The sequence below is a fragment of the Raphanus sativus genome, chromosome 6 (assembly GCF_000801105.2).
Source record: "Raphanus sativus cultivar WK10039 chromosome 6, ASM80110v3, whole genome shotgun sequence".
NCBI classification, from domain to species: Eukaryota; Viridiplantae; Streptophyta; class Magnoliopsida; order Brassicales; family Brassicaceae; genus Raphanus; species Raphanus sativus.
Genome location: NC_079516.1, coordinates 50,304,286 through 50,317,931, shown reverse-complemented (window position 1 = coordinate 50,317,931; position 13,646 = coordinate 50,304,286). Strand labels below are relative to the sequence as shown.

Sequence of the window (13,646 nt, the reverse complement as noted above, 5' to 3'; positions counted from 1 at the left end):
TTAGTTTATAGTCTTTAGACCCTTTTATAGGTCGGGACACACAGATTAATCGAAAGCAAAAACCACATATATTGATGAACTATATCTTATACTGTGTATTAAATGTTGTCATAGAAGAGAGATATTACATGGATGAGTGCTTTTCTGGATTATCACACTGTAGCTATCATGTAGCTGTACAACTAAGAAAATATCAAGGGAGTTTTATGATGCCATTAAAATTGTTAGTGGTGCGGTGGGCTATATAAAAACCAAAACTATATATCTTGATTTTATATTTTAGAAACCCACGTGTAAAATATATCAAAATTTGTATTTCCTCTATTTTATAATAAATGTCATTATACCATTTTTTGTTACATAAAAATGCAGTTTACAATTGCAATGCAAATTATACTTACTTTCAATTAAAATTTAATTGTAAACTGCATTTATTTTATAAATAATTTTATTTATCTCAAATACTGTTGTCAGAAAATTGTAATTAATAACAATTTACATATATTTTTGTCACTTTCTTAATCTGTGAAAATGTCAATGTGACAAAGGAGTATTAATATGAGCATTAGCAAAATCTAGATATTGTAGATGATTGATTGAATTGTATCTATCTACTTTAGCTTCTTATTTATTTTTAAAGCAGTAAATTTTACCAATTATGTTGTACCTTTATTTTTAAAGTTAAAACCTACATTAAATTTCTATTAATTTTACCAATCATGCTTTAGCTTTACTTTTAAAGGTACAACAAAATAAAACTAAATCATTTTTCTCATGTATTTTAAAAAAAAAACCCACATCTTTATTTTATATGTTGTAGAAACTGTAGAATGAAAAAACAAATATTTATAATTTCAAATAAATTAGATAATCATAGTAAAAACATCTATAAAATTTAATTTAATTCTTTGTGTTTTAAAAATTACTGAACTATTTTAAATAACATAAATATTATTTAACTATCACATCTTAAATAACCGTAAACTTTGATAATTCATAAAAAATCATTAATATAAATTATTTTAGTTGATAAAAAGTAATTATTTAATACATACACCACATATTTCATTTTTAAATATCTACTACATATAGTCTACAACTACAACTACAGCAAATTTAACTACAACAAAAGTCTCTGCAAAAAAAATCTACAGTAACAACTCTACGGTTACAACCAATTTACTTACAACTAAATTTTTACAGCCACAGTCGAATCAATCATCACCATTATAGGTAAATATAATGGTTATGCCAATTTTTGTGTTCCAATTATAATTTAAATGAAATTGTTGCATAATAAGTAAATAACAATTACACAAAGTAATATATCATGTAAATAAAAAAAAATTCTTAAAATATCATGTTTTATTAGTATTGGTAGGAGGTAAAATTAAATTACTTATCATTAAATAATATAAAATATATGGTTAAACATCACTTATAATAACCATTATGGTTTGACATGCGTATGCTTTTTTAACTTCTATATATATGTATCAATCTTTCTTTTATATGATTGATGGTATATACTGTTTAGAATTTATTGTATATCATGGTGCAACTCAATTAGACCACACCAATAAATTCACTCCCCTATAGTTTGCTCAACAAAACTAGTAGACTACATTCACTTATAGCATTTTCGAAAAAAACATAATTTAAAATATATATAAAGTTATGTATGTTCCAAAAAGACCTTAAAACTTAAAACTTTAAATTGTGAAACTTTAGACATACTATTTTACTGTTCAAAACTTTATATTTGAGATTTTATATTCTTAAATCCTTACACTTATATTCCTTTCATATATCAACATTTTATTTTATCGTTTTATCCTTACAATTCCATATCTCATAAAATTATACATATATTTTATAGTTTAGCTGTTATATATAAAGATCAAATATTACAATATTGCTAAAACTTATGTAAATTTTGTTAAAAATTCCAAAATCTTCAAAGTATTATCCATATAAATTTTGGTTTTGATTAAGTTGTTTTTATTATTGAAGTCTTTTATCTCAAGATTCTTTTATGTTCATATTGAATAAATTCAAATAGTATTATACGAATATTTTGTTGCAGATTTTATATTATACACAATGTATGCTTTTAACTGATTTTTATCAATTTTAAGAACTAAAATATAAAATATAGATTTTGAAGTTCAGTATAAAGTTTTCTCGAAGAAAAAAACATTACTAAACCTTAAATTTAAAGATTCTTAAATCATAACGTAAAATTGTTTTTTAGAGTTTGGGAATCGGGTGGTAATGAGACGTGGTTGGGACGCAAACACGTTTCAGTTTCGATCCACCTGTTGTGCGAAACTAAATGACAATTGTTTCTGAACATTCACACGTAGGGCTGGGACGGATCCGGATATCCGGGTAATTTGGGATATCCAGATCCAGATTTGGATTCGTCGGATCCGTGGATTTAGTATTCGGATCCGAATTTGGAGCTTTCGGTATCCGGATTCTATCTGTCTATATATCATACTATCCGTAGATATCCGAATCTGGATCTGGATTCATTAAAATAGTTGATAAAATAAAAATAAAAATTTTAAAAATATAAAAATTCTAGAATAATACATAAATTAAATATTTATACAATATTTATAAATATAGTAATGAATATAATATTATAAAAATAGTATTATAAAACTAGGTGTATGAATAAATATTAATATATCAAATATAATTATTAACAGAATTAAAAAATATATATATATTTTATAAATACGGATCCGTCCGGATCTGAATTTGGTTTTGACAGATCTTTTATTTTACTGTCCGGATTTGGATCTGGACACCCCGAATATCGGAGCGGATCCCGGAGATCTAGGATCAGATCGGGATAATAATTCTGATGCCTATTATACGGGTATGAACCCTTGATTTTCGGCCCATTTCAAAGGCCCGGTGCGCCAACCTGCCTTTAGATAGCGCCGAGACCTCTTAGTGAACCTAGATTTACTAGTCATCAGAAAAGAAAGTTTTGGATATACTTGTAGGTAGACTACAATCACACGCACTTTGACGGATTGGTACATATCAGGTCCAAAGAACATGTGGTCAATCAGGCCTCAAAAACACTTGCAAATAATACAAGAGATCCAAATAACACATTGTTACCGATTCTACACCTTTGTGGCTTGTGCCTTCACAGAGTATTGGAATCTAACATAATCACTGCTTGCTTTACCACAAAATCTGAAACCACTTATAGCCAAATGCATACATATAATAATAATAATAATATACATTACATAGACAAGTTGAAACAACATCATCAACTTACAAAACCGCCAAATTTAGATTCACATTTCAAACCCCCTTTGTCTGCTTTCTTCTTATTTCTTTACAGAGCAAAAAAACCCCAAAACTAGACCCAAAAAAGGCTGGACACATGTTACAGCTAAAGACATTGGTTTCTGACACTTCTTTTTCACCTTGGCTTTGGTTGAGATACATATGACAGCAACGGCTGGATGAGTCTATGATACGATGTGGCTTGTGATCTGTGCAGCATCTCAACCATTGATGGAGTCTGATAATTATAAGCCTGCACAAAGCTAAAACCATCTCCTGATTCTCCTCTCGATGTAGCTCTTTGCCATGAGTGTGAACTAAGTCCAGAGAGAATGTAAGCTCTTCCTGATACCTCATAGACATGCCTGCTCGCCATTCTCTCTTGCATCTCCTTCATCTCTCTGTCCAAAGCCACACAAAACCCGTCGTTTGATTTTGCTGAGACCGTCTCCGCTAAAACCTGTCTAAACTCCTGGATCACATTAACAGCTGCTGCTAAATCTTCCCCCTCTGCTAAAGCTCTTGCTTTAACCATTGCCTCCGCAGCTAGAAACCTGTTTCTTTGCCTGTCCACTTCGATGGACACAACAACAGCTTCTTCTTGACCAACGGTGTCTGGTCTTTGAATCTTGAGGACATGGCTCTGAAGCGTCACAACCTCCTTTGTCAAAAGATCTTTGTATACACATCTCATCTTCAGAAGCTCTGTCTCCTCTCCACTTCTCTGAGCTGGGATGTTGATAGACATCAAGAAGTCCCTCTCTTCATCCGCGTAAAGATCACCAATCTCAACACGTCCTGACCTACCATCACCACCCACAAGGCTAGGGTAACTCCCAGCTTTAATCGAGCTAAGACGAACATCTGAGGAGAAACTATCGATCTCTAGCCTCAGCTCCTGCACTGCTACACTCAAAAGTCCACCAACGCACTGTGCAAGAGCGTCCTGGATCACAGACTCACTCTCTATAAAAGAGAACGTTCCTCCAGAGGTTTCAGAGACAGAATGCATCAGCGAAGCATCATGATCTGATCCAAAACCAAAAGAATGAACAGGGATCTGAAACCGTTTGCTTTCACTACCGTGCATAGACAAAGGAAGCAACAGCTTGTAGTTTGGATCAGGCTGGTTGTTCATGGTGTATGTATCTCTCCCATCAGACAAAAGGATAACGCTAGCAACAGGGTTCTCATCTCTCCGTTCTTCCATCACCTTCACACCTTTCCTAAGACCTTCGGCGATGTTGGTCCCACCGTTTGCAACCAATGAGTTCACAGCTTGAAGTGCTAGATTCCTTCCAGCATCAGACATCTTGGTCAAAGGGAATAGACGACGAGCAGTGGAAGAGAACGCAATCACAGAAAGCCTATCGTTAGAACCAAGATTCTGAATCACAAACCCCATTGCTTTTTTGAGAAGAGCAAGCTTGGTTCCAGCCATGCTACCACTGATGTCAAGCACTGTGACAAGATCAAGTGGAGCTCGAGCGTTTCCATTAACCATACCAGCAGCTCTGAGGTGCACCAATACATCAAACTCCTCACGAGACTCAGCTCTTGGTACAGAAGAAACCTCAGGATATATTTTCAACTCCATCAGATTGTTCTCCGAGCTCTTCCTGGAGAATACAAGCTGCTGCTCTAAAGGCTCATCGTCATTGAACATAGAGGGCTCAGGAGGCAGAGCACGTCCTTGATTCGTGACTCGGCGAGGTGCAGGCAAGCGGTGGAGGAGGTTAACAGCTGCATCATTGCTATAAGGTCTTGCAAAGAGATAACGAGGAGGAGGATGCTGCATAGGGATCTCTTTCCATTTGGCACGGCAGACAGGGCAGACTTGGTTCCCATGTTTCACATTTGAAGCAATGCAGTGAAAATGAAAGGAGTGTGAGCACTCTGCTGTGAAAAGAGCATGTCCTCCTCCTTCTTTCATCTTAGTCAAGCATATAGAACATGTCTGCTCATCAAAAAAAACAAAAAACAAAAAAAAGTGAGCACTTGTTTTATAGATAGACAAAAGAAACTCATCAAAGTACTCATCAGCTTTAAGAAGACAATCACTATAACAAGAAACCAACTAACTTTTAACTATAACCAAAATTAACTACTTTTAACCAGATATTGATATAGTGAAGTAGTGAAGTCATCAAGTTTCCTCCTTTATTACAGCTACAAACAGAAAGAATCAAGCTTCCTCCTTTATTACCGCTACAAACAAAAATCTAATGCAAGACAATACTAAAAATTTAACTATTTTAAGCAGCTATTGATATAGAGAAACAATCAAGTTTCCTCATTTATTACAGCTACAAACAAAAGTGTCCGAAAGATGTTTTTTTCTTGAGCATCTCCCAAATGAAATCAAATCCAAGATACTAAATTTCAATTTTCACAAGAAACAACACTGAAAAATGAAACCTTTCAATGAAGAGTGATTTTTTTTTAAGAAACAAACAAAAAAAGACAAGAAGAAGACAAACTCATATCCAAAAGTCAACTTAAACAGGAAGTGGGAACAAGGGTTTGAGAGAGTGGGTCTCGTTAAAAATCAAACCTTTGAGGATTTTCTAGAGCCGTTTCTGGATAACTTGAGACCGTGAGAGGAAGGTGTTGGGGTCATGGGCCAGTTAAGAGGAGAGAGCAGAGCAACATCTGATAATCTCTCTGTGGAGTTCAAAGCAGGAGGTGATTCGTCTAGGGTCCGTGGGAGGTAAGTACAGAGATTGAGACCCAAAGCCAGTTTCATCTTCCTCCATTTACTTCCCATTCTTCTGATTTTGAGTAAAACCTAGAAACAGTAAGATTCTAAAGAAGTAACCACACAAGAAGAAGAAGAAAGAAGCAGAGAGAAGTTAGAAGTATGGAATCAAGAACTGAGAGAAAGGTTTCTTCTGATGAGTCAGTGGAAGTGTTTAAGTGGTGGTGGTGACGAGAGAGAGAGAGAGAGTTAAAGAAGAAGGAGGAAGAAGAAGGAGATTGAGTAAAGTCTTTCGAGATTTGCGACTTATTTTGACCTTTGTTTTGGGTCTTTGTTTAGTTTAATAATTAAATCCAAGTGGAGAAAGGAAAAGGGATAGTATAAAGTTAATTAATGCTTCTGCTTTATGCCATCTAAATCATTTTGACCTTTGCTTTGGAATTAGGATATAGTAACGCAATGATGGAACTAGTATGAATCATTGCATTATGTTGTTAAGTTTAAATTGTAACTTTGATGAGAGATAAATCAATTCTAGATAAATTCTATATTTTGTATCATTTTAAAAATAAAATATTTTGAATATATGAATATATATATAAATAAACAATGATAAATTATCTGAAACAAGAAAAATTAACTGACCCAAAATATCCAAATATTCATGTTTGATGATAATTTATTTTGATTATCATTGTATCTGGATATCTTTGAGAAATCTGATTAGCGTCTAATAACTATCTATCGGAGTTTAATAGGAAAATCCATCAAAAATATTCGGAAGGAGTGATCACTTCATTTTAATCCACCAATGGCCATGTATTGATTGGACTATGTTTTTTCTTATTAGATCCAAAGATACCTCAAAATAATCATAATAAATCCATACTTCAAAATAATAAATTCATACCATTCGACCACAAGCATATTATTATTTGATGATATTTCTTTTAGAAATAGATTTCTAGAGTTTCACGAATATTATATATAATTAATATTAATATCTATTTATATAATATTCGTTTAATTTGAATATTTTCTATTAATATACTTAAAATTTTGCAGTTTAACAACATTAATTGATAAAAGTATTTTAGAATATAATATTAATATTTAAACATTAAAATAAACCTAAAATCTTTATATCAGAAATGGAGATAATTATATAACTGAAATTTTTTCTATTATTTGCTAGCAAAAGAAATAGATGGTTACGAAGAAAAACACACATAAGTTGCGAAGAAATTAGAGGGTATGATGACAGGAGGTGAAATGATGAGAGGAAATAGAATGATGGAAACCACTTATAGGTGGGCTAGTGGTAGGACGGATTTCGGGTTGAGGGTGAAATTCTCAATATTCTCGGATTTGAATCCCCGCAACTGCAAACACCTTTAAGTGGCCACACGGATATGAGTCCATTGTTTAGGACTCATTTGAATACCCGGGAGAGGATCTATCTGTGGGTTGCACTTTCCACCCGAAGGTTAGGTTTGGTTCCATTAGTGGTCTGGGTTTAATCCTTTTGTGTTTCAAAAAAAAAAGTAGAATGATGAAACAATGGAATTACGATGGTTTTTAAAATTATGTTTGGTGCGATCCATAATGATAAGTGAGTTTTTATTTGACTTTGCACATGACACTGTGATGATGAGGTTTTGGGAGCACACGTGCACTACTTCATTTCCTTTTACACCATAAGTCATAAGACTCATAACCCTTGATTGATTCCTTCATCTCAGCGTCCAGTTTTCTCTTTAGTTTGTAACGATATGGTGTGTATAATTATTGTGACAAAAAAATGGTGTGTATAATTAAACTTGTCAAAATTCCCTTACAAAATCGAAATTCTCCTTTTTTTTTATTCTCATCAAAACTGAACAATTGGAATTGATGAGCGTATATCCCTTTCTTTTTTGTAGCTAAAGAGCTTCAAATGAAGATGTCAATTATATATTTATATTTCATCCCCTTTTTAATTGCTAGTAGATTTTCTTAAGTCGGAAATTTGTATTTATCTAAAGTCATTTTCTCATTTTCAAAAATCTGAAACTTCAGTTGAAAAAGGAGGGAGCCTAAACCTTGTAAAAAAAAATTCAGTCTCTAGTTCTAGTAAAAAATCTAACATATGAATATTTTGTCAATAACTCATGTAAACATATAGTGACACTACAGATAATACGTCCGTTTTCCTTTAGGAAGTAAATTTACAAACTTATAAGTATTTCAACCTTAGAACATAATATATGCGTAAAATGGTAAAAAGAAAAGAAAAGCCAAAAGATATGTTAATAAAGCTAATAACCACCTATACCTACATCAACGACCTTTTTATAAAAATTTAAACCAAAGGCTAAACTTTTTCGTTTTTTGTAAACATTTGGAAACCAGCCACTAATCAATAGATATGTGTGCAAGTTGCTCTATGATAGAAACGTGACAGGGTTCAACAAAAGTTACTTTATCTCGAACAAAGTAGCGAATGCAATTAAAGTCAATATTGTGGTGCGTCCAAAACTATGCATAGTCGTAATAAAAGATCATCGGCAAAATGAGAAGACAACAATCATGAGCCACGTAATCTGACGAGACACAATAATTTCCAAGCATCGATTAATCAGATGCCGCTTAGAAGATTGTAAATATATCGTTTCAATGTGTACTGGTACTGGATACGGGAGAAACACCAAACAATCGTGAAACATCTACTCTAAAGCAATCCACCAACCCAAATCACGGAAAAGTGTCTATTTCAACATGAACTTTACGCGTCGTGCCTATTCCTTTACGAACTTTGTAGCAGTGCGTATTCCACACTGAACTAAACAAATTTTTTAAAATACTATATGAACTTTATGCGTCGTGTCTATTCCTTTACGAACTTTATAGTAGTGCGTATTTCACATTGAACCAAACAAAAATAAAAAAATACTGCATAGACTTTCAAAATAGTGCTTATTTCAATATTGAGCGTTAAATGAGTTAGTCATCCGTTAATTTATCAAAACAACATTATTTTGAATAAATTTTATGAAATTAAAAATCAAAATAAAATATAGACTCTTAAAATTGTGCTTATATATATTGACTGTCAAATGTAATAGTCATCCTTTAATTTACCAAAAACCTCTCAAATTGTACTTATATATTGACTGTCAGAGGTGTTAGTCATGTTTTAATTTATCAAAAAATTTTATTTTGGATAAATTCTATGAAATTATCCGTCAATTTGTAATTTTTTATTTTTTATAAAATCTATCAAAAATGAAGTTATTTTGATAAATTAACGTATGACTAACACTTTTGATTTCTTAAACAGAAAATACTAACACTTTTGACGGTTAATGTACATATATATATGACTACACCTTTGATTTGCTGAAAAAAAAAAGACGAACACTTTTGACGCTCAAAATCGTAATTATATATATACACCGTCAAAGATGTTAGTCTTTCTTTGTCAGTAAGTGAAAAGTGTTAGTCAAGTCATACATTAATTTATTAAAACAACGTCATTTTGGATAAATTTTTTGTAAAATGAAAAAAAATAAAAAACGACGGACAATTTCATAGAATTTATCCAAAATAGTCTTTTGATAAAATCAATGATGACTATTACTTTTGACAGTCAATATATAAGCACAATTTTGAGAGTGTATTTTATTTTAAATTTTTAATTTTTAATTTCACAAATTTATACAAAATGACATTGTTTTGATACATTAACGGATGACTAACACGTTTAACACTCAATATTGAAATAAGCACGATTTTGAGAGTCTATGTAATATTTTTTGATTTTGGTTTTGTTCAATGTGAAATACGCACTACTATAAAGTTCGTGAAGGAATAGACACGACGCATAAAGTTCATATAGTATTTTAAAAATTTTGTTTAGTTCAGTGTGGAATACGCACTACTACAAAGTTCGTGAAGGAATAGGCACGACGCGTAAAGTTCATATTGAAATAGGCACTTTTTCCCCCAAATCACACCATCCAAAAAGCTCATAAGTTTTTGATGGCGCAAACAAAAATGCTGTGATAACATGAGTTGGACCCATGGTTGCTCTTGTGAAACAAATGAAAACGACTCATGATGCGTTATATTGGTTATGCTGCATTGTGTAAAACAATACATTAACTTATACATTGATCAAAAAACAAAAAAACAAACTTATACCATGCATGCCCATTGATTATCACGAGGAGAGTTATCATACTGCTTTCATAAAGGCGAGATTTTCCATATATTCTAATATATAGTGTGTTCAACGTATAATTACGAGTTATTATGAGTTCTTCAAATAATATCATAATTTAGATAAAATAAAATAAAATTAATTTGAAGATAACTTTATTATGTACATTTTTAAACGAAACTCTGAAAGAGAAAAATAGAAATGACTTTACAAAATATTCTCATTGGGGCAATATATTTTGTTCTTTTGTCAAACTCGATTAATGAGATTATTTGTTTGTATTAAAGAGTTTAAACTACTAATAACATTTTAAAACATGAATAGGTCAATTTGTGTATCCAAGAAGTGTCGTGTGTGTCTCGGAGAGATTTTCGAAGTGTTTTGGTTTTTGTAGGATTATCGAATAAGGCCACACAAAAAGCTTTGAAGGACGTAAGCCGAAGGGCTCGAGCGGTCAATGTTGTCTGGTCAAACACACATAACGTTAGCAAAATCCTCTCAAAACTATTCTCGGATGGCTCCATTTTTTTACGTTAGTTTCAACTTCACATTATTAAATAAAAACATATCCTTAGATTTCCAACTATATATAAATGTACTGACTGTTAATATAAGATCTAGTTGGTTCATTTATGTTATATATATATATGTACCTAATGAATAATGATTAATCATGAATGCGTTAAAGGTCAAACGTGATGTGTATAGATTATTTATGGCCGGAAACGATCATGAGGACGTTATAAAGTGGCATCATAGGGTTACCAATATGTTATTGTTGTGTGGACTATGATGGAGTCACACCTTCAGTGGTTATGATATGTATGTACGAATTCTATAAATAATGTTTGTACATGACAAAACACTATTTGTGAGTGTGTATATCAATTATGGAGCTTTGTTCTCTGTGCTCCTTACCCTGGAACAGTTGTTTGGTTAACAGTCGGAATATTACAATGGAAACTTTCACACCATCACTGTGATAGAATGCAGTTGGTATCACCCAAGAAGGACATGACTGACAGCTATGGTGTTGTACCTAATAGTTTGCTACCAACTTAGCTTGGATAAATCAATATTCAAAATTTAAAGGTAGCAAAAAGAAAAGTAGGCAAAAGAGAAAAGTTTGAGCCAAAAGTAAAGAAGAATGAAATAAAATACGTAATGAAGATGAATATTTTTCTGATACTGGAAGAACGAGCATCTTTTTATCAATGGCCTTTGTCTGTTCCCACTGCCTTTTGTAATATCTTTTGTTCTTCAAAAACACTATCTTTTCTGGAAGAGATGAAAATTTGAAAGACTTCAGCTTTTTATAAAGGAGGGCATAAAAACAAAACCTCTCAAATCTTTTTGCCATGCAATTTTATGTAAATCGTAACGATGCAAGAACAATAAAACATCAAGACAGTGACTTCCAAATATATTTCTCACACTCATCATAAGAGATCAAAGTTTTGTTATAAACTTATACGTACGTTGGAGCCTGGAGGAAATCAATCTTCACCTCACGACTAAAGAAATATCTCTTTGACTAAAAAGATAATAACTAATCTTCATCGACAAAACTAATTAACCAACTTGACAATTATTTCTGAGTTATAACGTAGATATATAATGGTGATTTGTTTTGTGATATACATATATCTAGGCCATCGTGAGTAACGTAAAATAACAAATCACCTAAGAACATCTTCAGTGTAGAATTCTATTTTTTTTAAATGGAGTAATTCTATAATGAAGTTAAATTTTGCTCTTATCCTACTCAAATTTAGAATTAAAAGTGGACTGGTGAACAGAAATAAAATTATTATTCCATTTAGAAAATAAACTTATATCTTTTATTCTATTACGAATTGAAAAATGAAAAAATGTCAAAGTATTTTTTACTTCAAAGTCCATTTGGAGTGAACTATAGAATCGGGGTTGAAGATACTCTAACTAATGGGTGGAGCTTATACTTCAAAATATATTAAAGACAATATAGTGGTGATTTGTCTAAATTTAAGCCATGCAGGATCAGTTTTGGTTGGACAGATTTTTCTTTTTCTCCCCTATAATAATTTGCAGAGCATTTTGTAGATTATGGCATTAGTATACTAGTTTATGGTTTTGAATATTGTCCAATTATTTTAAAAAGAAAACTAAAAGAAAGCAAAGCTTTATGTGGTGAATCAATAGTAAAGAAGAGATAATCAAAAGGTGTGTTCATTGAGGTTGGAGGATAGGATTCCCTTTATAGTGTCTCTTTATGTTTCGCACTATTTCTTGCCTAAGTCAACCGCAAAAGCTGAACTCTTTTGATAGTATCTTTATTATTAGGTGTTTTTTTCGTCTTCAGTATTGTGATACAGTTTGTGATTTGCTGGCGTCCTCGTTGCATAGTTGCATTACATATGAGAATCAGTTCAAAATATTGGGTGTTTTTGCATGATTACCAATAGAATAATCTATCTAATTTGTTTTTCTCCAATTTTTTCTTGATTTTTTTTGGTTCTCGAATGATCTTTTGATTTTTTTTATATAATTAAGTATATGATTCTTTTAACGCTTTGGGAAGTTTCTATGAATATGATATCTTCACCCTATCTTCAAGCTTATTTATAGAACAATTGATATTAAATTCTTTATGTGTTCTTATTAGTCACTATGAAGTAAAATAAGGTTGACAACTAAAAACAAGAAGATAATAGGGTGACAAACAAAAGTCTAATTAACAAGAATGTCAACTATATAGATATCTACGATAGACCGAAAAAATTAGAATCAATATGGGAAAATCGCATAAAAAAAACAATGAAAATGTTTTAAACCTTGAAGCTTTTTTATTATCATTTTTAATTTTAAAATTGACATTTGTATCATAAAAAACTTCCAAACTAAAAAATTGATATGTTTAACAAGTAAAAACAGTGATTTGTCGGTTTTTTCCAAAAAAAAATATTTATTGAATTCATAAAATAAATAAAAATTAAAGAAAAATTCATAAAATTAAATATAAATTAAATATAAATTCATAAAATTAGTAAAAAATAAAAAAACAAAGAAAATTCAGAAAATTAAAAATAAATAGAAAATTAACTAAATATCAGAAGTTAAATAAAGTTTCAAATAAATAAATAACTAAGATTAAATCAAAAGGCATAAATTAAATTAAAAATCATAAAATCAAATAAAAAAATCATGAATTTCATAAATAACAATGTTTTTAACAACCATCAAAATTGACATTTTAGTCGTTTAAAAGTTAGTGTATTACAAACATGTATATAAGCATTGACAATGACAATTATCAAAATATTGTTATGGACATATCTACCGTTATTTGCGATGATGATGTCAGAAACTATCGTTGGAGATATGTTTAAACCATCATTTTTAATGGTTAGGTGAGAAATTATTATCTTAAACAATTATATGTTTGAAATT

At 31.2% G+C, this 13,646-nt stretch overlaps 1 protein-coding gene across 1 annotated transcript; it reads right to left on the bottom strand.

Moving 5' to 3' along the window:
- Positions 1–3,185: 3,185 nt before the first annotated feature.
- On the bottom strand, positions 3,186–6,330 carry LOC108813825 (E3 ubiquitin-protein ligase WAV3). Its single transcript, XM_056989133.1, has 2 exons — positions 5,873–6,330; positions 3,186–5,275 (listed from the first exon to the last, which is right to left on the bottom strand). The coding sequence occupies exons 1-2, from the start codon at positions 6,083–6,085 to the stop codon at positions 3,455–3,457; spliced, it is 2,034 nt and encodes a 677-aa protein (XP_056845113.1). The 5' UTR covers positions 6,086–6,330; the 3' UTR covers positions 3,186–3,454.
- Between the last annotated feature and the right edge of the window lie 7,316 nt (positions 6,331–13,646).

Bases quoted from the DNA above. Each gene is read 5' to 3' on its own strand.
- LOC108813825 (XM_056989133.1), bottom strand. From the start codon at position 6,085: ATGGGAAGTAAATGGAGGAAGATGAAACTGGCTTTGGGTCTCAATCTC. The intron at 5,276-5,872 runs GTTTGATTTTTA...TTTGATGAGCAG, and splicing joins GCTCTAGAAAATCCTCAAAG to ACATGTTCTATATGCTTGAC.